The 22,967-nt window shown below is 45.9% G+C and overlaps 1 protein-coding gene across 1 annotated transcript in view; it reads left to right on the forward strand.

Moving 5' to 3' along the window:
* Fbxo32 (F-box protein 32) overlaps positions 1 to 22,967 on the forward strand; it is a 42,402-nt gene that overhangs the window by 12,851 nt on the left and 6,584 nt on the right. The window contains exons 5-8 of the mRNA XM_050145094.1: positions 13,022 to 13,115; positions 13,922 to 14,106; positions 21,083 to 21,265; positions 22,397 to 22,540. Of these exons, the coding sequence (XP_050001051.1) occupies positions 13,022 to 13,115; positions 13,922 to 14,106; positions 21,083 to 21,265; positions 22,397 to 22,540 (606 nt within the window). The remainder of the gene's footprint in view (positions 1 to 13,021; positions 13,116 to 13,921; positions 14,107 to 21,082; positions 21,266 to 22,396; positions 22,541 to 22,967) is intronic.

Consider the following 22,967-nt stretch of genomic DNA (forward strand, 5'->3'; position numbering starts at 1 on the left):
GAATTAAGTTAAAACTTTGAAGCACCAATAAAACATGGTCTAAGGCTGCAGATATGGCTCCATGGTAGGGCACTTGCCTAGTGTATGTAATACCCTGGGTTCTAGCCCCAGCACTGAAAAGAGGTTTTCTGTATACACATGTATGTATATTGTGTGTATTCATATTTATGTGAAGTAAATACATAAGAGTGATAAACGGTAAATAAACATGACATCATCAGAGGACAACAGTAGGAATAGGGCAAGCTCCTTGGGCCAGTCTGGTCTCCCGCTTGTGTGTGTATGCACCACAAGCCAAGAATGATTTGTATATTTTTCAAATATTTTATAAATTAAAGAAATATAATAATGCCAGGCAGTGGTGGCACACACATTTAATCCCAGCACTCGGGAGGCAGAGACAAGTCAATCTCTGTGAGTTCAAGGCCAACCTGGTTGCAGAACAAGTTCCAGGACTGGCTCCATAGCTACTAAGAAACCCTATTTTGACAAACCAAAAGGAAGGAAGGACAGAAGAACTATAATAATTAATAAGACCTTAAAATTATGCACAACCCGAATATCAGTGTCCATGCAGTTTTACTGGGGCCAGCTGTGCACATTCGTTACGTTCTGTCTATGCCTCTTCCTGTGCTAAGTAGAAACTGGATTCACAGTTGAGTGACAGTTCTTGTAGCCGGCAAGCCTGAAACATTTACTATCCTTTAAACCTCTACTGTCCCATCTAATTTGTGATTTGGGAAATATGTTGGTGATTTGGGAAATATGTGCTGCAGTCCCCTGAGCTATATCGCCACAATCCAGAGTTCCAGCGTGTCTGATGAGGTGCTAGCGTGTAGAGGAGATGACCTATGAAGAGCAGATAGATAGCGTAGAGGAGGTAGCGTAAGTCTCAGGAGTGGGATCGTGTGAGCAGCTTATCCAGTAAAGACTACCAGGGAGGAGAAAGTGGGCTTTGAACAGGTCTTGAGGAGCAATAAAACTCAATGAGACTAGAGGAGGCAGGCAGGGCTCTTGTCTATCTGAGATCAATGACTAGACTATTCAGTCTGGATGAAGCACCTGAGTGTGCCTCAGCATCCAGGGCCAAGTGAGGCTGTTGCCATGCACAGTTTTCATGTGATCTTGGGCAAACGCCTGTCATTCCCCCTGTAAAATGGTCATAGACACCCCCACTCTCTCAAAGAAGTAACTAACAGCATATGAGTTAATGTGGGAATTATTTGTGCCAAAGACATGGATGAGCATCGGTGATGATGGTTCGGTTAGCTATGCCTAAACAAGAAAGCAGACTCAAGAAGAGTCTTTAAGTGTGAGGCTTCTTCATGTGACGTCATCTGGTAGACAGGAGGGATCCATGGGGGGGGGAGGCAAATGCTGGAAAAGCATTATTTTAATAAGTCATAATTTGTGACAACTTTAGACATTAAATCAGTTACCGGTCATCTCTTTGCAGCTCACTGATCCAAACCCTGTCTTTTCTTCTTTAAAAACCGTCAGGCTGTTCAGTGGGCAGAAGTAATGAACTCATTTTGAAGATGAGAAAGCAAAGGTCAGGGAATTGAGTGATTTGTTCCAGGTTGCCTAGCCAAGAAGGGGGGAATCTAAATCTGGTCCTCTGTCCTATGGTCCTTTACTCGGAGCCCTCCACCATAGGCTCAAATGGAGACATGTAGAATGGGGTCTCTTTTCTTTTATTGTGTGTGTATGTGTGTGTGAGTGTGTGTGTATGCGCGTGTGTGTATTGCAGGTGAGTGCAGGCCTACACCTGCTGCAATACATGCGTGGAGGTCACAGGACAACTTTTGGGCATCCATCCTCTCCTTCCATGGTAGGTTCCAGAGACTGAGCTCAGGTCATGAGGCTTGTGCACAGCGAGCATCTTTACCTGTTGCACCCTCATGCTGCCCTCTGCCTTCTTATATATCACATAACTATTTGCCTGCACATGGACACATAGTCACGGGAAAAGACCATGATGCCAGGATAACTTTGACCATCGTTCTGAGTTCTTCTATGGGACCAGCCACCTGGTAACCATAGAGCTGCAATTATCAACCCAGGAAGTCCATACGGGACTTATTTAACCCTGATTGGGTTAAACTGGCCCCTGTGTGCCAGTGAGGCGGAAAGGACAAAGAAAGCCTATAGCCCTACTCTCTTGTGTCCCTCTGCCGCAAAGAACATCACAACCTCAAGGCACATTCTTATTTTTTTTTTTTACCACACTACCACCCTAAGTCTATTTGAATATTTCTACAAGTTGCTGCATTCCTACAACCCCAAAAAGCATTTCCAAAAACATGTTTTAGTTTAAGTTGATGGGTGGTTTGGCAAACAAAAGACCAAGTATGACCCAATGAGTCAAATTTAAACTCAGTACTGAAATTAGGGCATGCGGATGCCAAGCCCCAGTGGGTTGTGATATGTATAATTGCCTGGCTCCTCATGCAGGTTCCTCAGCCACAGTGACCTTGGATTAATTTGGTGCCTCACACACTTGGTGGCCTCAGCCATCATCAGGGGCTGGAAACTAGTGGTGTCTGAAATAGAGGGAAGGAGACCAGCAACAGCAGTGGCGTGGCCCTATCTTGAAATGACTCTCAGAACTTATCTGAATTGCCATGTTTCCATATTTTTCTGACTGACTTTTCTTGTCCCGCTTTAGAAATTCCTGAGTCAAAAACATGCTCTTTTGGATGAGCATCTAAATGCATGCTAACATAGATCTTAGAAATATATATTTATATATATATATATATATTTTTTGCTGAAATCCACCTTGGATTCTAGGCTGAGTCTGAACTTACTACACAGTGAACAGATGAACTGAGTTTTAAGTACAAATTTAGTGCCCGTCCAAGAAGGATGCTCATGAAGCATCATTGCTCACTGTGATGCTCATGAAATATCATGCTTACTGATACTACCCTGTGACATAGAGCTCAAAGGCCTCCCGATTCCGTAAAAGGTCTCCAATGTCAAGGAGGAAAGAGTTGACATCAACCTCCTGCTATATCCTGTTCATGGCAAATGGTTTCAAATAAGTACTTTTGGAGCTGTAAATTGAACCCATATACCAGTATGCCTTAGCCAGTTGAGAATTGTGGGGGACCTACCCTCTGCTTCTGGGTACATTTGGCCCTGACAAAATCAAAGCATACCTATGTAAGCAATCAGTTGGGTTTGGTACTGTCTAGGAGCATTGGATATGGCTTCTTGAAAAGCAGAACCTGAGATGCTTCCTTCCTTGTTGACCAGGATTTGGCCAGATGAAGAAGCAGGTAGAAGGCTTGCGGGAACAAATTGTGTGTGTGGGAACCTAGAGATGGGAAGGAATAGAAGTGAAGGGGGATGATGATGGATCGAGATGGAGGATGATGCCACCTTCAGCCTCATAGAACCATAGGGAGAGGTGGGTCATTCTGGGGTAGATAAGGCCACGCTGGAAGAGCTGGGGCTCTCGGTTTAAACAATGTCACTGAGGAAGCCATGGCCGCTCAGACCTATACAGCAGGAGTCAGGGACCCTTTGTAAGTTACCGAGTAACTAGGAAAGATGAAAGATGGAGAGACAAGTTTCTCTTGGCTGAGAATACAATTAATTCATATAAACTTGGCCCGCCTCGTTATTTTAACTCTCTTAGTTCAAGGGCTGTTTCACTGGGAAATAATATTTACCCAATCTTGACATGCCCAGAGATGATTAATGGGTGTGAAATTTTTCCTCTCACAACCTGCCAGTGTTCAAGCTCAAAGTCAGGACAGAACCTTCCAGCTTTGTGATCTGTATTATCCACTGAATAAATAAGGATCCGGGAAGGTACACAGCACTCAGTGCAGGCCGCGCTGCTGCCTAATGTCACTGAAGGCTGATTACAGTGGGCACCCAGCTTGGGTCCTGAGCACGTGAGACATAGCCTAGGCTGCTTGAGGCTGGAACTCTTCTCTGCTTTTGATCATGCCAGCAGATTTTCCAAGCAAGTTATGGAAAGCCTCCTCCTAAGAGATGGAAGAATCTGGACACAAATCTATCCTTTTCTGATACTGTTTGCTTACTTGTTTGTTGGAGACAAGGTCTCTGTGTTGGCCAGGCTGGCCTTGAACTCACAGAGATCCAGCTGTTTCAATCTCCCAGGTGCTGGGATTAAGGCATGCACCACCACACACAACCAAGACACAAATATATTCTTATATAGTACTAACAATATCTCTCGTGAGAAAGAATATACGTGGTCAGCCTCTCTATTCATTGACCTTGAAACTGACAGGAAGGGGAAGCTGCTATTTTTAGCAATACTCCTGAAGGCCTGATTATCCGCATCTCTGTAGAGGTCAGGCTGCCTGCCCTTGATGGAGGGTTTGAGATGCTTTTCCTGGTAGGTAACTTCCTCCTAAGCCCCTTGTGCCACTCCAGGGGGCCCCACTCTGACACCATATGAACTCCAACCTGAGCGTTCAGACAGTCTATAATCATGCATTTGTCTATCATGAAGCGTCTTATCCCAAGCATCAGGGCATTCGGGTCACCTGTTTCCAGATCACTTCCAGAAGTAATATTCTTTGATTCTCAAAGACGAATGTAGAAAAACCCCAGTATGTGGGGGGCAGCTGGCATGTACTAAGCAGGGGCAAGGTAGCAAACCAGGGTCCCTCAAGGGTTTGGAGGCAAACCTCGTTGGTCGGGCAGAGAGTGTGTGAAGGCCAGTGAAACTGTGCATAAAGGAAGAGTGAGGGGTCAGGAAAGTAAGATGGCAGAGGAGGTTGGTGTTTTATGTAAGATGTCAGGCGTGATCACCCAAGCAACATCTGAAGTAAGGCCTGAGGGTTGAGATGGAGCCACGCATGTAAAAATGTGGCAGAGCCGGAGCCCCACAAGTAGGATTGAACTTAACCTGTGCAGCGAATGCAGTTGGATGTATAGCAGGGGACAGAAGAAGTTTGGGGCCACTATGCAAAAGGAGGCTGGAGACGGACAGGGAGTAGGTCCAGGAGGACTTCGTCACTTGTGAAAAGGAGCTTGGAGGTTTTCCTAAATGCAGAGGGAAGTCATCTGAGGATTTTGAGTGGGGGAATTACATGATATATATATATATATATATATGTATGTATGTGTGTATATATATACTGGGCTAGCAAGATAGTTCAGCTGCTAAAGGCACTTGCCACCAAGCCTGATGGTGACCTGAATTCAGTTCCAGAGCCCACATAAAGGTGAAAGTGGAGAACTGAACCAACTCCCACAAGTTTTTCTTTAAAATCCACTTGCAGTGTTCTTTGATGTCCATTCGCACGCAGCGGTACACACACACACACACACACACACACACACACACGTAATATATACATTAATGCTAATAAATTTACATATAAGTGCTACGCTAGGATGAATTGCAGAGGAGACCTGTCTTCGAGTAAAGGATGACGGAGGGAAATTGCTTTCGCCCAGCGGTTCTCCAAACGTCACGTCAGGCTGCGGTTGATACCCGCTCTGAGATTTGCTACCGAGCTCTGCTTGGCCACTCGATTTTTCTCCGACCCATCATCTCCAAACCTAGCATGGGTTTGAGGCTGAAGGGCAGGATGTGGTTTGGGCATGTGGTGGCCACCCCCTCCCTCCGGTAGCGAAGCTTCGCTCTTTGCCTGCACGGCGAGCCCCCACACAGTGGCACGTCCCCCACACTGCCCACTCACTCACAGCGACACCGTGGCATTCAGGAGCAGCCCACGGCTTGATGCCCTGTTCCCCGTCTCCCTTCTGCCGATCTTTCAACGCAGCCACAAATTGCTGGCACCTGAACTAAAATTTGCCCGGCAGAAAACAGCTCCTTCCCAACAAGACATTTTTCCTCTGCTCTCCCTTTCTCTTGTGGCTAAGGGCAAACGAGCCAGTTGGCTCCGTCATCTGGTAAACAAATTTCAGGATACAAACCCACTCTCTGGGGCAAACTGCTTTCTTAACAACAAGAGGCGATAGATCCCTCACCCTCATTGTTGGTGCCACATGACACTGTCTGCTGGCTCTCGGCAGTAGAGTTGTATGGATGTAAGAGGTTGACCCTAAGCCGTGGCCTCTTTCTAGCTGTATTAGAACATTTGGGGGGTGTGGGGGGGGCATTATTTCACTTCAGCATGGAAGCTGACCGCCAATCATAGCACACTGTTGATAGGAAATTTCTGGATTCTTTCCTCAGACAATAACAAGTCATGATATTGCTACAATTGTTAGAATAAAATTTGAGGGTGGCCAGTGGCGGTGCAGGCTTTTAATCCCAGCACTCGGGAGGCAGAGGCAGGAGGATCTCTGTGAGTTCGAGGCCAGCCTGGTCTACAAAGCGAGTTTTAGGAAAGGCTCCAAAACTACCAAATAAATAAATATATAGAATAAAATCTTGCTCTGCATACCAATACCAGATTGTTATCCTTCACAGTGGGGTCCTGAATGCGACAAAAATACATATTTTCTGATAAACGTATCTGGACTTAAGTATTGACTCCCCAATTTACTACTGCTACTTGACAGCTCTGAGTCTTAGCATCTTTCTTTGTCACATGGGGAACTTAACCTCTTTGTCGTGAAAATCGAGACCACGCAGGTGAGCTGTGTGGCACCATCTCTGCACACCATAAATATCCATTGTTGTTAGCAAAGTATGACTTCGTGGTGGAAGCACCTCTGCACGTCATGAACTGTGCCAACAGAGAGCTGTGACATGCACCACAGATAAAGACGTCAGAGGAATACTGAAATCGGAAAGCTTTTAGCTGACAACACGTACAATTGACACACAGAGTCCTTAAACAAGCTGTACGTTTACCCTGCTAGTTCGCTATTTTTTCCTGGCAATAATTTTATCTAACTGTCTTTTCTGTATTATGATGAAAAGCTGATGATAATAAGCTACTAAGTAGCCATGTGGTGATGGCGCACGCCTTTAATCCCAGCACTCGGGAGGCAGAGGCAGGCGAATCTCTGTGAGTTTGAGGTCAGCCTGGTCTACAGAGCAAGTTCCAGAACAGTCAAGGCTATACAGTGAAACCCTCTCTTTAAATAATAATAATAAGCTACTAAGTATATTTTCCTGGCATATTGTGAGTGCTTAAAGAACTATTTGTTCTTCAAAACAATTCTAAAATAGGTTCTGGCATACAAAACAGTTTGACTCTGGGACCTTCACTTATAATCTCTATGATGTGTACCAGAAGCAATGGCAGGACTCCATCTAGCTCTTCACTGGTTTTTCTAAATAAAGTTTTATTGATATACACATGGTACACATTGATTTCCATATTGTCTATGGTTACTTGTGTTAGAGTTGCAGGGCATTTTTAGTATAAAGACTGACTGACCCACCAGCCTTAAAACAGTTACTATTTCAGTCACTATTGGGGGGCCAGGCGTGGTGGTGCGCGACTTTAATTCCAGCATTCAAGAGGCAGAAGCAGGTACATTTCCATGAGTTCAAGGCCTGCCAGAGCTGTAACACAGAGAAACTCTTGTCTAAAAATACCAAAAGCAAAAAAAAAGTTTGGTCCTTTACAAAAGTCTGCCTACTCCTTAAGACTGGAATTGGGGAGAAGAGCTTTCTTAGTGGTAGTAACACTTTATGTTTGGTACTCACATTAAGTTTTTGTTTTTAATCTCGTTTGATTCTCGTAGCAATCCCATGGGTCATCTTTTGCTGGTGTTTTGTTTCCCCGTACTTAGTCTTTTTATTGACATGACTAGACATAAACTCCGTGCGTCCGGGGGGTCACGTGTTTGTCATCCTTCCCTGTCATCTGTCTCCGTGCTAGGACAGAGCGGACACAGAGGTTCTTGCTAAATGAATGACAGTTATAAAGGTCACCCGGATCAAGAGTCCGGTTCTCCTGTTCCAGGGCTCCACAGCTGCCTAGCAGTCACAGCAGGGACTTTCCCTGCAGCTAGGGTGAGAGAAGAGTTGACATGTCACCTGCTGTCAGTTGACAGAATTGGCTGCTCTGTCCCTCCCCCTCCCCAGTTAAGGAAGATACTACCAGCCAGCCCTCAATGGAGCTTTTTGCTTCCCCTCAATGCACACTCTGCAGGGGTTTCCTAGATGCACAGTCAGGGCCTGCTGCAGAGGAGGGTTTTTTTTTTTTATTATTTATTTATGTTTCTTTGTGACCAGTGCCTTTTTAGTCAGGTTAATACTGACACTCTGTCCCCATCAAAATCCCATCAAAATTCTTCACAGATCTGGAGAAGACAATAATCAACTTTATATGGAAAAATAAAAAACCCAGGATAGCCAAAACAATCTTATACAATAAAGGAACGTCTGGAGGCATTACCATCCCTGACTTCAAACTCTATTACAGAGCTACAGTATTAAAAACAGCTTGGTATTGGCATAAAAACAGAGAAGTCGACCAATGGAACCGTATAGAAGACCCTGACTTTAATCCACAAACCTATGAGCAACTGATTTTCGATAAAGGAGCTAAAACTATACAATGGAAAAAAGAGAGCATCTTCAACAAATTGTGCTGGCAAAACTGGATTTCAATCTGTACAAAAATGAAAATAGATCCATGTCTGTCACCATGCACAAAACTCAAGTCCAAGTGGATTAAAGACCTCAATATCAGTCTGAACACACTGAACCTGATAGGAGAGAAAGTGGGAACTACACTACAACAAGTGGGCACAGGAGACCGCTTCCTACGTATAACATCAGCAGCACAGACAGTAAGGGCCTCATTGAATAAATGGGACCTCATGAGACTGAGAAGCTTCTGTAAAGCAAAGGACACTGTCGCTAAGACAGAAAGGCAACCCACTGACTGGGAGAAGATCTTCACCAACCCCGCAACTGACAAAGGTCTGATCTCCAAAATATATAAAGAACTTAAGAAACTAGACTGTAAAAGGCTAATCAACCCAATTATAAAATGGGGCACTGAGCTGAACAGAGATCTCTCAACAGAAGAAGTTCAAATGGCCAAAAGACACCTAAGGTCATGCTCAACTTCCTTAGCGATCAGGGAAATGCAAATCAAGACAACTTTAAGATACCATCTTACACCTGTCAGAATGGCTAAAATCAAAAACACCAATGATAGCCTATGCTGGAGAGGTTGTGGAGAAAGGGGTACACTTATCCATTGCTGGTGGGAATGCAAACTTGTACAACCACTCTGGAAAGCAGTGTGGCGGTTTCTCAGAAAATTTGGGATCAACCTACCCATGGACCCAGCAATACCACTCTTGGGAATATACCCAAGAGAGGCCTTATCATGCAACAAAAATATATGCTCTACTATGTTCATAGCAGCATTGTTTGTAATAGCCAGAACCTGGAAACAACCTAGATGCCCCTCAATTGAAGAATGGATGAAGAAAGTATGGAATATATACATATTAGAGTACTACTCAGCAGTAAAAAACAAGGACTTCTTGAAGTTTGCAGGCAAATGGATGGAAATAGAAAACACTATCCTGAGTGAGGTAAGCCAGACCCAAAAAGAGGAACATGGGATGTTCTCACTCATATTTGGTTTCTAGCCATAAATAAAGGACATTGAGCCTACAATTCGGGTTCTTAGAGAAGCTAAAGAAGAAGGAGAACCCAAAGAAAAACATATAGGCATCCTCCTGAATATTAACCTTCATCAGGCGATGAAAGGAGACAGAGACAGAGACCCACATTGGAGCACCGGACTGAAATCTCAAGGTCCAAATCAGGAGCAGAAGGAGAGCGAACATGAGCAAGGAACTCAGGACCGCGAGGGGTGCACCCACACACTGAGACAATGGAGATGCTCTATCGGGAACTCACCAAGGCCAGCTGACCTGGGTCTGAAAAAGCCTGGGTTAAAACCGGTCTCACTGAACATAGCGGACAATGAGGACTACTGAGACATCAAGAACAGTGGCAATGGGTCTTTGATCCTACTGCATGTAGTGGCTTTGTGGGAGCCTAGGCAGTTTGGATGCTCACCTTACGAGACCTGGATGGAGGAGGGTTTTCCTCGGACTTCCCACGGGACGGAGAGCCCTGATTGCTCTTTGGGCTGAAGAGGGAGGGGGAACGGATTGGGGGAGGGGGAGGGAAAGGGGAGGCGGAGGTGGGGAAGAGACTGAAATATTTAATAAATAAATAAATAAAGGAAAAAAAAAAAAAATACTGACACTCTGGTGAGCTGGGGGTCACAAGGCACCTGTTTTGGATGTGTTTCTGGCTGATCGCAGGCTGCCCCCTGCCTCACCTCCTACCCCCGAGATGAGTCACAGGGCTCAGCCGCCTGCCCCACAGGAACAGGCTCCAGGCTCCAGGCTTTTGTTTCCTTTCGTCTTGCTTTATGCTGGTCATGTGATGCTCTGGGTATTAATAAACCTCAGCCTGGCTTTCTACAGCCTGCTGTTGCCCAGGGAGAAAATGAAAGGTTTGTGTTCCTCTTTTCACTGTCACGTGCTGATTGGTGGCTGAACTAAACCAGAAAGGCACGGAGAGCTGTGGTCACTCGGGAGGGACAGAGCGTCCACCCGGGTGTGTTTTGATGCCTTGACAGTCCGTGTCACTCTTGTTAGCCCCTGGCTTCTGAGTGTAGATCTGTAGCACTAAGCACAACACAGCAGCCTCACCTCTTCCTCCTCCTCCTCCTCCTCCTCCTCCTCCTCCTCCTCCTCCCCCTCCTCCTCCCCCTCCTCCTCCTCCTCTCCCTTCTCCTCCTTCTCCTCTTCCTCCTCCTCCTCCTCTGAGTCAAGAGGCCATGCCACCCCCTACACATGTCAAAGATACCAAACCCAGCAGGAAGACATTTGAGGTTTAAAACTCTTTTTTCCAATTTAAAGTAAAATTATGTTGAAGGAACTACGTCTATCTGTGGTTTGACAGGGGTCCAAAGGAGACAAAATGTTTAAATGAGGGCCTGGGACACGGAGGTGCCCTGAACCACTCAGGACATAGGTCCAAAGTTTGTCCTCCTCTGCAATCCTGCTTTTATTTTATTTTCTTGTGTTCTCATGTTGTTTTGTTTTGGCAGTGAAGAATTTGGGGGTTTACTCTGTTTCCTCCTTTTGCCTTGATTCCAGCATCCCATACTTTGTCATATCCGTTGAGGAAATCGGGCGGGGGCCTGGTCCGATGAAATGCTCTTGGAAAGCTTCCTAGGGCCAAGACTCTCCCGGTTGGTAGGATATTTGCTTGGGCATGCACAAAGGCTAGAATTTAATTTCCAGCGGCTTGTAAACCAAGCAAGGCAGGATGCACCAGTAATCCCAGCTCTAAAGAGATAGAGAACGAAGGATCGGAAGTTCAAGCTCATCCTTAGCTTTGTAGTAAGTCTGAGTCCAGCCCGGACTGTGTGAAGTCCTGTCGCGAAAACAAACAAACAAAAAATACTGAAAATTTTGTTCCAACTCAAAGGAGAGCCTTGTTAATTTTGTGATGGGAGAGTTAGGGTTCCATTGAGAATGTTCTCTAAGGGCAGAGTTCAAAAAATGAGGCGGGGGGGTGTCTCTTTTCTCTTTCCTCTTAGAATTAGAATATATTATAAAATATTAATTGCACATAATAAATTTAATTATGCTGTTGCCATATATGTAAATGATGTGTTTTGCTTTGTAGCCACCTCTGTTACTTCCCTTGTGTCTTGTCTTACTGGGGTCTTGGTTTTCAAAGTCCAGTGTACTAAGCCTGAGTCTGTGTGATTTTTCTTGGGGGCTTGATTTGTCTTCTGAAGAAATTCGTTGCTTAGCCATTACAGCAACCTTTTGGTGTGGTGTTTCTTTGAGACAGACAGTGTGTGCTCCCACTTTCCTATGTGGTGAAAATATAGCTGAGTCCTCTTGCAGGCTGTGAGATCGCTCATAGAGTTTAGAGTCTTTGTCAAAAATTTTTGTTCCATTTATTTATTGTGTGTGTGCATGCCTGTGTGTGGGCACATGTGTGGTGGTCAGAGAACAACTAACAGTTCTCTCCTTCTGTTATGTGCCTTTGGGGATCAAGTTCATGTCATCAGGCTTGACAGCAAGTATCTTCACCTGCTAAGCCATCTCCCCTACCCTGGTGGTACTCTTGAGCCTCACTTGATCCATCTGAGAAGTGGGTTGAACTAGATGATCTCGAAGAATCTTGTCATTTTATTTTTCAACACTCACATCTTTGGGGGTTTTGCTTGTTTGCTGGTTGGTTGATTTGATTTTTCAAGACAGGATTTTTCTGGGTAGCCCTGGCTGTCCTGGAACTCACTGTAACTCTAGTTCCAGGGATTCTGATGTCCTCTTCTGGCCTCCAGGGGCACCAGGCACACATATGGTACACTTACACACTTTTAAGCAAAACACTCCTACGTGTAAAATACATTTTAAATAAGACACCATCAAAGCTAGCAGATACGAGGGTTCTCCTTTCTGCCTCTGGGAAGAACAGACAGACACACTGTGCACCCCTCAGTTTCTCTTCCTTGCCATCTTTCTATAGAAATAAAATAAAATTTAAAAAAAGGTAAATGCAGCAAAGGAGTCTAGTCAGGCAGGTTTATTGAACATGAAAAAGCAAACGGTGTCTAGAAAAGAATCACCCCTTCCTTGGCTCAGGCACATGGCCCCAAACACAGGCTTCGCTGTGCCCTGAGAGCAGTGGGTGCCAGTGGATGGAAGTTCAAGCCAGGGCAAGAACAGTTCCCCCTGGGGGTGACTGTGCAGAACTCCTGTGCTCACGGGTCACGGGAGGTCCTGTTCCCTCCAGAATACTGTCAGCTCTCCTTTCCAGTAGACCAAATAGAATGGATTAGCCCTGGCCGAAGCCCAAACCCTTTATATATAAAAGAAAAAAGTCATTAAATATTCAACCTGATTCCTAGTGTTGAGTTACCACCATTTGTCTTTCATTGGGAGCATCTGCGTTTTATTGCCTGGTGGCCCTGCCTGCCATTTATCGCTCTCTCTCCCCTGTCAGTCTGTATCTGCGTGTCATGTGACTCAAAAGTGAAGATTAGAGGAGAAAAATATCTCTCTGTAGTCTAAGCCTGGCAACGTCTATTTTTACCCACAGCTGTTGGAACTGATAGCGAAGTCACAGCTCACATCCCTGAGTGGTATCGCCCAGAAGAACTTCATGAACATCTTGGAAAAAGTCGTGCTGAAAGGTGAGCTCTGCCGCCCTCTCTCAACCCTCCTGAGAGGTGTGGGAACAGGCAGGTGGGTTTTCTCATTGAGTAGCATGTCTCTAGATTTAAAGGAACGTGAGTGGATGGCAACAAACAATGTCAGCTGAATCCCAGGGGCCCTCGCTTCCAGCTCAGGAGAAAGGTACCACCCGTGCCCTTGGCAAAGAACAAGACCACTGCCTTCTTGTTCTCTCTTTAGAATCATGTTTGCCTTACTTTAGGTTTGACTGGCTCCTCGTTGAGGACATGTGCCCCACCCTTTACCTCGGAGCTTCGATATTCCTAGGACATGCAGCTGTGTGCAAGGCAGAACGGAGGCATGGACTGGACTAGCCATGACCTTAGACCCCTGGCTCCACTGAGTCATTTCACACATGGGGGGACTGATGTGTATGAGACATGAGTGTCCTGTGATCATCTAGAATTAGCCAGGCAGGGTTCGAACTCAACCTTCTGAACCCCCAAACTGCAGTCTTCCATTGGCCACCCAAAAGCATGTCAGCTGCTGAACAGAAAAGCCGCGTTCTGCTCAGGTGGACCGTCGGCACTGAATTGAAACAGGAGAGCTCTTTAGAAACCCAGGAGAAGAGAACAAAGAGGGACCTAGATAACGGAAACTCTACCCGTTACCTGAGTATAGAATAAACACGGGTGAGAAAGAAGGTGGCATCCTAAGAGACAGTGCACAGTCATAGGAGTAGACAACAAAGAAGAAAAGACCACTTGTTTCATGCATGGTCCCCATAACATGACTTTGATATTCCTTTTTCTTCTTCCCACTCAAGTCCTTGAGGACCAGCAAAACATAAGACTCATAAGGGAACTTCTCCAGACCCTCTACACGTCCTTATGCACACTGGTCCAGAGAGTTGGCAAGTCTGTGCTGGTGGGCAACATTAACATGTGGGTGTATCGGATGGAGACCATTCTACACTGGCAGCAGCAGCTGAGCAGCATCCAGATCACCAGGGTGAGTGCAAGCCCCCCACTCACCCCACCGTAGCTTCCCCTGCTCAGACACTGAGCAGAACTCCAGAGCATGACGTCCTCTCTAGTGATGCAGCAACAGGTTGCTTCTGATTTGATGCCTCGTCCTTGGGCTGAGGGTGGTAGGCGGTATGAGGGGCATCCCGATAAAGGGGGAGCGGGAAGAAGAACTTGGCAAAACAGGTGGAAGGGAATGTTAAAGATGACAGCCAACTGTAACACCATGCAGCAACAAAAAAATAAAAACAGAAACAAAACGGAGAACATAGCTGTCAGGGAAGGGATGTTGGCTGTCTGCTGAAGTCTTCAGTGGGGCTTCGGGGAGCTCTCTGCTCCTTTCCTCAAAAAGAATGAGCTGTTTGTGGACTGGGGACGCTGCCTTCAGTACAATAGAGCCCAGAAGACAGTGGCTTAGAGAGCTGGTACCACCAGCCTTTTAGAATCTCAGTCCTGTTTAATGGTAGTGATGACAAAGGACATTTGAACCAAGCCTGAACACACACGTAAGAAAATACTAACTGGACTCACTCAGAACCTGTACGTTACCAGCATAGGACTTCATATAGCAGGCATTTCTCTTGGCTTTCAGAATAAGAACTCACTGTGGGCTCCCATCCTATTAATGGCGATGGGGGCGAGAGACAAGGCGCTCATAGAACTGTGTGAATGTTGCTGGCGTAATCTCTTAGGGCTCACTAATGGACAGGCACACTCGGGAAGCTCACACAACACTTGGCTACTTATCTAATCACACACTGGGCTGGTTAAGTGGCTTCCGGGACCCACACAGTTTGGAACTGCAGCATGTATCAGGTGAAGGTGACACAGAGGAAACCCTGTGACTTATAAACAATTACCTTGCTGTATGACGTTTCCAGAGAGAACATTCTTTCTTCACGGTGAATGATTTTTCTGCCCCTTGGTTTCTTAAGATCTGAAGTGGAAGGAATAATTAGGAACCTCTCGTTACATAGCTTCCTTAGAGTTGTTTAGGTTCCAACAACCCCGCTTGTACACACCCACATGCTCATGTGCATGCACACACGTGCCCGTGCCTGCAAGCACACGCATGCAAAGAGCTGAGCAGAGCCCAAATGTAGGTCATCTTTCAGAAATGATCCCCATGGTTGGATTGTTATAAGAAGACTTAAGCATTTATTATGAACAGTATAATTTTAATAATTTATCCCAGGCTCCTCTCTGAAGTAGAGCAATAGCTTAGCCACATGCAGTTAAGAGCAGAATTCCATTCCTCAGTCCCAGAAAACTCACTTCAACCTGCTACCTGATTTCCAGCATTCTCTGTGCCCTGGACTGAATATTTCCCGTCTTATTCCCCAGAGACAATTCCCAGCCAGTGAAAGAAACTAACAAGGCTCGTTGCAAGGCTGTCTCCCCTCAAGCACCCTTGGAACTCCCATGTATGCCTGCCCTGAGCTATGCTCCCTCTGACCACCTCAGATGAGTTTGTATCCTACCCAGGTCTCCCATTCTTTGCGTTCCCATGACCTTACTTCCTTAAAGCCCTCCTTGGTTGCCCCCAAACACTCCTGAAAGGCAGCCATTGTAATTACTATTACCCTTCCATAGGCTGGTATTGAAGTGGGGACCAGAGGAGTCCAGGGTTCTTCCCAGCACTACACAACAGTTAGGTCAAAGTCAGAAGCTGGGACTGTCTATTCCTAAAATGGCAAAGCGTGCTTAACATCAGTGGTTTCCAAACTCTTCCCCGTCTAGTTTTCTTCCAACTATTTATCCACTGATTCAGCTTATTAAAAAAAAAACTTTTTAATCCAATGAAATCCTCTGCTTAAGAGGTCCAGCCCTGAAACTCATCCCCCCCCCCCCCCCCCCCCCCNCCCCCCCCCCCCCCCCCCCCCCCGCTAGCATATGCTTGGTGTGTTCCAGTGGAACCCCACACTCCTCTACACACCCTTCAGGGCCTCTGGCTCACAGTCTGCCGGGGTCATCCCATCTCTTACAGCCACTATCACAGTCTTCTTCAGAACAGTTCTGATCAGCCGGAAGGCTCTCATGCACATATATGTCTGTCTCCAGCCACTGCTTTACAGTCTCCAAAGGAGAAGACATTCATCTTGTGCGCCATACCTGGCTCAATCAGTGGATTTTAGCTGAAGAGATGAATATTGGTTTGAAGAGACAGCTCCCCACCAATCCGTGTGCTGAAGTACATGTTCGGGGTTCCGGGGAACATGAATGGAGAATATTGTCCTAGATTATGGGTGACAGTGGTAAATTATACCCACTGCAAGATTCAAACAGTTTACTCAGTCTCCTCATGCTTTTTCACTTTTCTCGTTTGGAAACGAGAGGCAGACATGCCCAGCTCTTTCCTATCCCCGTGTGAGATTGAACATAGGTGTGAGATTGCATAAACCAGCCTATGGACAGCAGCTGGAGCAGGGCCTGGTGTGTAGAAAGCATTATTATAGATGCATTAAGGTGTTGTGATCAAGGGCTTGCCTGTACACACACTGTAAGTCCTTCCCATGTGATAATTAACTTATCTCGTAATTAATTGTAATTAGGGTAAACGGCAGGAATTTACTGGGTCCTGTGCTAAGTACTTCTATGTATTAACTCATCTCTTATACCCAGCCCCCACTGAGAGATACTCATTTCCTTGTTTTGCAATTGAGAGGAAAGCATCCTCAGTCTCCACAGAGGGTGGATTCAGAGACACCCCAAGGTTAACGTGGATGCCATGGATGCTCAAGTATTTTGTATACAATGGCGTAGTGACTATGCTTAGCCCGCCTGCACCCTCCTCTGTCCTGCAAGTCATCTCTAGCCCAGTTCTAGTATATTATGGGATGCTATGTGCATAGGGCAGGAGGACAAGAAAGTCCTGTGAGTTCAGATGCATTTTTCTCCCGGTAGTTTCCATATGTGGCTCGTTGAATTCAAGGATGTAGAAGCCAAGTACATGGAGGGCAGAGTGGAACTGTGTTGGGGCCTCTATACCAGGATGTCTGGCATCAGACTCCAGAACAGTCTGCTCCTTTCCTGAACCCACTAGGGGGCTCTGAGTTGTGCTGTTCTGAGAGCTGTCAAGAAGAGCTTCCCACACAGATCCCCAACTGTTACGGGTCTTGTAGTCTCAGCACACTTGGGAAGTGGAGGCAGGAGAATGGGGAGTTCAAGGTCATCCTCAACTATAGAAAAAAAAATCTGAAACCAGCCTGGGCTATAAGATCCTGGGCGGGGGGCGGGGGGCAGATGAGGGAGTCGGGGGACAGTGAGGGAACAAGAACAGTCGAATCACTTCATTCTGGATGATAGTTCTGTGTTTCTCAGAAAGAAAAGAATATTAATCCGTGAAAATATTAAAACGCCTTTTGTAGTAAAAGCTTCCCTATCTGCCCACAATCTGCCACTGTTGTCTCGGCACATAACCTTGTTTGCCTTAGAAATCTTCATGTCTAATTCTTTCAAGCCAATTTTTATTTGTAAACGTAACTTATATAAGAATAAGGGATGAAGGATGAAATTAAGAGAACTGGTTTGCAGGGGGAAAATAAAATATAATTACAGTGCTGTGGGCAAAGCAATGTTTTGGAAAATGGGGGCTGGGGTAGACAAAATGGAGTTCAGCCAAATGCTTGGCTAAGGTTGCAAGAGTGACATATTTTCCCTTTTATATGTTTATATTCGAAAGGGAGAAGGCATGTAAGCAGTTAACCATTTATCAGGAATAAGGGCTTGGCACGAGGTCTGGGCAAGGGTTTTGGAAAAGTTCAGGTTTGAAAATCTGACAGAGCGAACTCTGCCAAGCCAACTTGCCTTTAATAGGAGTTAATGTAATAATTGGCCTGGGAGTTTTAACCAAAAAAGTAGAGGCTTTGAAGTGCTGGAAACAAAAAGAAAATCCCATGGCAGTTTTATTAGCTCATATGATCAACAGCAGATGATAAATGACAAATAGGTCTAGGGCTTTCTGCGGTCACACAAAGGCCTGAATGTTGCGAACCAATTGAGTTCAGCCCAACAGCCTGCGGTAGAAGTGAGCAGTAAAAATTGTCAAATCACAGACACTTCTGAAACAGGAGGCCTGAGTCACTCCAGGCCTGCGATCATTAGGGCTAGAGGAATCTTCAGTATTCTAAACACAGTCTTTGGGAGCTGGGGAAACTGAGGCCCAGACTTCCCAGGATGCTGTCTGCCCCCATCACATTCCTCCCTTGCCACATCCATTCTCCTCAGCAGCTCCCATTAAGTCCTCCTTCTGCGGCCTATCGTCCCATCAGTTTATGTCCTGCCTACCAGGGGACTCAGGTGATTGACAAGATCAAATGGAACTTGGCATCATCCCGATGAGGTTGGTACCAAGTAGTCCCTGGAGTCCCCATGTGTTTGGGCTTTGCTGTGCTTCCTACAGGTTCTGCCCCAGAAATTTGATGAGAAAAATAATCCCTATTATTATTTTTCCTCTGTGCCTGTCCAGTAAGCGCCCCAAGGGCTGTTTGTGCTGGATTAGTCTCCAAGGCCTACAAGCTAGGTCCTGCCTTTAAGGATATAGGTCTAGGTGAGGTATCTTGAGATGATCAAATTGTAAAATAAGAAAGGGCTTGAATATAAGTTTGAGGCTATAGTGGAAGTTCCTTCAGAAGCTCAAGGTTGATTGCAGGTGTGTATTATATGTAAATAAACAGTTTTTAAAACATCCCCTGGAGGGGGCTGGAGAGATGGCTCAGTGGTTAAGAGCATTGCCTGCTCTTCCAAAGGTCCTGAGTTCAATTTTCAGCAACCACATGGTGGCTCACAACCATCTGTAATGAGGTCTGGTGCCCTCTTCTGGCCTGCAGACATACACACAGACAGAATATTGTATGCATAATAAATAAATAAAATATTTTTTTTAAAAATCCCCTGGAGGGGCTAGAGAGATCACTCAGCAGTCGAGAGTTCTGTTCCCACCACCCACATGGTGGCTCACAACCATCTGTAACTCTAGTTCCAGAGGACCCAATACCTTCTGATCTCCATGGGCATCAAGTGCACATGTGGTGTACATACATACATACATGCAGGCAAAACACTCATATTTTTTGGATAAATTTAAAAATTTTTTAAATTAAATGTTCCCTGGTGTCCTCAGTTACAATGGAGCTTAGCTCAAAGGTTTTGGGGCCAGCCATTCCCAGTGTGTGCACAAACATATACACACAAACACAAATGCACAAGCATACGTATTTATAAATGCAAACAAACATACACAAACCCACACAGATGCATATAAGTACATCCATATAGTCCTGTAAACACACATACCACACACACACAAACACATGCACAAGGTCTTTGTGTTATTCTTTTTTTTCCTGTTCAACTATTTGGATTTAATCCATTACACTAATATTTACTGAGTGCTTATGATGTGCCAAACATTGTAGACACCAGGACACAACAGTGAAACAAAGCCAACCCCCTGTTGTCAAGGACCTTAGGTTCTGAAAGCAATGCTCCATTCAGCCTTTCTTAAGGAAGGAGTTGTGCAGAAAGGAGGGGGGTTGCAGACAGTCACTGAGGGAGCTCCTAGGAGTTCTAAGAAGGCACAGTGAAGGAGACCTAAGGGGGGTGGGGGTGGGAGGGAATACACAGATAGTAAAGGTCAAATGAAATGGTTGAGTTCTGATTTTCTTTGTTGGGTATTTGGTTCTTGGTTTTTGGAGACAGGGTCTCTCTATGTAGCCCTGGCTGTCCTAGAACTTGTTATGTTGACCAAGCTGGCCATGAGCACACACATATCCTCCTCTCTCTACCTCCCAAATGCTGGGATTAAAGGTGAGGACCACCATACCCAGTGGCAATGGGTTTGAAGTGGGTTTGAGAGACAAGAGAAGGAAGGCCAGGTGGGTGAGGGCATTGTGCATAGGTAAGCAAGATATGGTTTGGGTGCCAGAGAGTGCACTGAAGTGGACTGACCTGAAATCACAGAGGACAGTGAGATGGAAGGCCAGGTGACTCCCTGGGCCACCCATCAGGGCGGTGGCACTTTTGGAAGGCAGTGAGTCTTGAAGTTGAATAGTGAGGCTAACAAAGCACAAAATCCAATGTGCTCCCATGCTCCGGTGGGTGGCCCCACATCGTGCACACATGGGCCGCACTAATTGGACTTAGAGAGCTATCCAGGCAAACAAACAAACAAACATGAGGGGCTCGAGAGATGGCTCAGTGGTTAAGAGTCCTTGTTGCTCTTGCAGAGGATCTGGGTTTAGTTCCTAGCACCCACATGACAGCTCGTAACCATCCATAACTGCAGTTCCGATGGATTCAACACCCTCCTCTGACCTCTGCAGTGCAAGGCATGGTGCATTTACAGACAAACACTCATACACATATAAGAAAAATTAATCTTTTAAAAGGACTTGAAGTTGAGAGGAACCTGTTGGGTGCAGGGGGGTTAGAAGAGGGAAATGGGGTAGATAGTATCATATGTCACTGTTTACTTATAAGAAAACTTCAGAAATAAAGAAAAATATAGCAGAGTGATGGTGGTGATGCACACCTTTGATCCCAGCCCTTGGGGGGCAGAAGCAGGTGGGTTTCTTGAGTTTGAGGCTAGCCTAGTCTACAAAGTGAGTTCCAGGACAGCCAAGGAATACAGAGAAACCCTCTCAGAAAAAGAAAAATATAATAAAAAGAGTCCAACATATGCTGTTTTGGGAGTCTTTTTAGAGCAGAAGGTTGCAAGGACAGGGAAAGCCTGCAGCCTGCAGGCTGCAATCAGCCAAGACACTCCTGGCTGTCCTCTGGAGGCTCTGCTTCTACCGGCTTCTACCTGTTGGACCGGGAGCATCACAGCTTTGGGAATCTAGCTGTTGATAAGCCAGCTTGAGATTGCAGGATCTGGTGACCGTGGCATTCTGGGAGCAAGTTATGGCAAGAAAATGGCTCTTCTCTAACACCCGGCTTATCATCTGGCCTTCTCTCTGCAGCCTGCCTTCAAAGGCCTCACCTTCACGGATCTGCCTGTGTGCTTGCAACTGAACATCATGCAGAGGCTGAGTGATGGGCGGGACCTAGTCAGCCTGGGCCAGGCAGCCCCAGACCTTCTTGTGCTCAGTGAGGACCGGCTGCTGTGGAAGAGACTCTGCCAGTACCACTTCTCAGAACGACAGGTCAGTGAAGCCCAGTGGCCTGCTCTTCGTGCTCCCTGATCTACCCTGAAAAGGCCCATCCTTCGCTGGCATGAAGCAGGACTGCCTGCCTCCTAGAATGCCTGGTTTACTAGAAAGCCACAGTTTAAGACCATGGTTCTCAACCTTCCTAATGCTTTGAGCCTCATGTTGTGGTAGACCCCAACCATAAAATTATTTTCCTTGCTCCTACCCAGTTGTCATTTTGCTACTGTTATGAATCACAGCATACACATCTGTGTTTTCCAGTGGTCTTAGGTGACCACTGGTCTAAGACATTCCTAAGTCAATGTGTGGTTTTTTGCTTTTTGGTTCCTTGTCATTGTCACCCTTGTCTTGATAAGAGAAAGATAAATCCTTATACCAAATTACATTTTATGGCTCACACAAAATTTTCACAAATCGGTATTGCCTCTTTTCTTTAAAAAAAAAAAAGACCTTTTTATGGTGCTTTTATATTCAAGCACTTTTATGAAGAGTGTTTCCTTTCACCCTCCCCACCCAGGAAGGGTAGATATTATCATGCCCCCTTCAAACAGGTGAAGAGACCAAGGCCACAATGACCAACTGGTGTATTCAGATTAGTGAAATGACCCTTAGGCTGAGACAGCTGACCCTACTTTTGAATTGGGCCCGAGGACACCCTAGGGTGCCCTATAAACCTGTTCCTCATCCAGGGTTGTTTTACCAATTTCTTCATTGGTACCTGTTGCATTAATTCAACAGGTTCTTTTCATGAAGCCATTGATACTTAAACATAAAATAGAGCCATGACGCTAGTGACTGAGCCTTCCTAGAAATAATTGTCCAGGTCGACAGCGAAGAAAAATGGCTTATGGGAGCTGCCTAAGCTTTGACCAGTCGGGAGCACTGCACTCAACCACTAGGAAAGTGTAGTTCCCTGTTTCTTCTGAAAGCTGGTTAAACAGCGCCCAGTAAGCAGGAGAGCTAAGAAAGCTGCTTTCCAACTTGACAGCTTTCTTTCCCGGGCCTTTCTAGGGTCCCTGTAAAAACGTGGGGGGAAGAGTGGGAGCAGATTTTCGGAACCAGAAAACCCCAAACTGTCCTCTTGGTGGACTCTCTGTAAATTACTTTTCTCCGTTTGCTTTTCAGATCCGCAAGCGATTAATCTTGTCGGACAAAGGACAGCTGGATTGGAAGAAGATGTATTTTAAGCTGATCCGATGTTACCCAAGGAGAGAGCAGTATGGGGACACCCTGCAGCTCTGCAGACACTGCCACATCCTTTCCTGGAAGGTATGCGCCTGCGCTGGCTAGGGTTCTGTCAGCTTGACACAAGCTAGCGTCCTTTTGGAAAAGGGAGCCACAGTTCATTAAATGCCCCCCACAAAATTGGCCTGTGGGCAAGTCTGTGTGGCATTTTCTCAATTGGTAATTGAGGTGGAAGGGCCCAGCTGACTGAGCAGGGCTACTGCCGGGCTTCGGTAACGAAGTTGGCCATGCAAGCTGAAGAGCAAGCCTTTAAGCAACACTCTCCATGGCCTGTGTTTCAGTCTCTGCCTCCAGCCCTGTCAGCAATGTGAGGCCAGCTCTTCCCAGTTCTTTCCTATCTCAGCCCTCCACCTAAGAGGAGAGAGAAACTCATTCAGCACTTAGACAGGGAAGAGCAACTGCAAGGCCTTCATTTCCCTTCATTTCTTCCAACCCTTATGTTGATTTGTCT

This window comes from Alexandromys fortis, unplaced genomic scaffold, assembly GCF_014885135.2.
Source record: "Alexandromys fortis isolate MF-2015 unplaced genomic scaffold, M_Fortis_MF-2015_v1.1 scaffold_2_1_26212458, whole genome shotgun sequence".
NCBI lineage: Eukaryota > Metazoa > Chordata > Mammalia > Rodentia > Cricetidae > Alexandromys > Alexandromys fortis.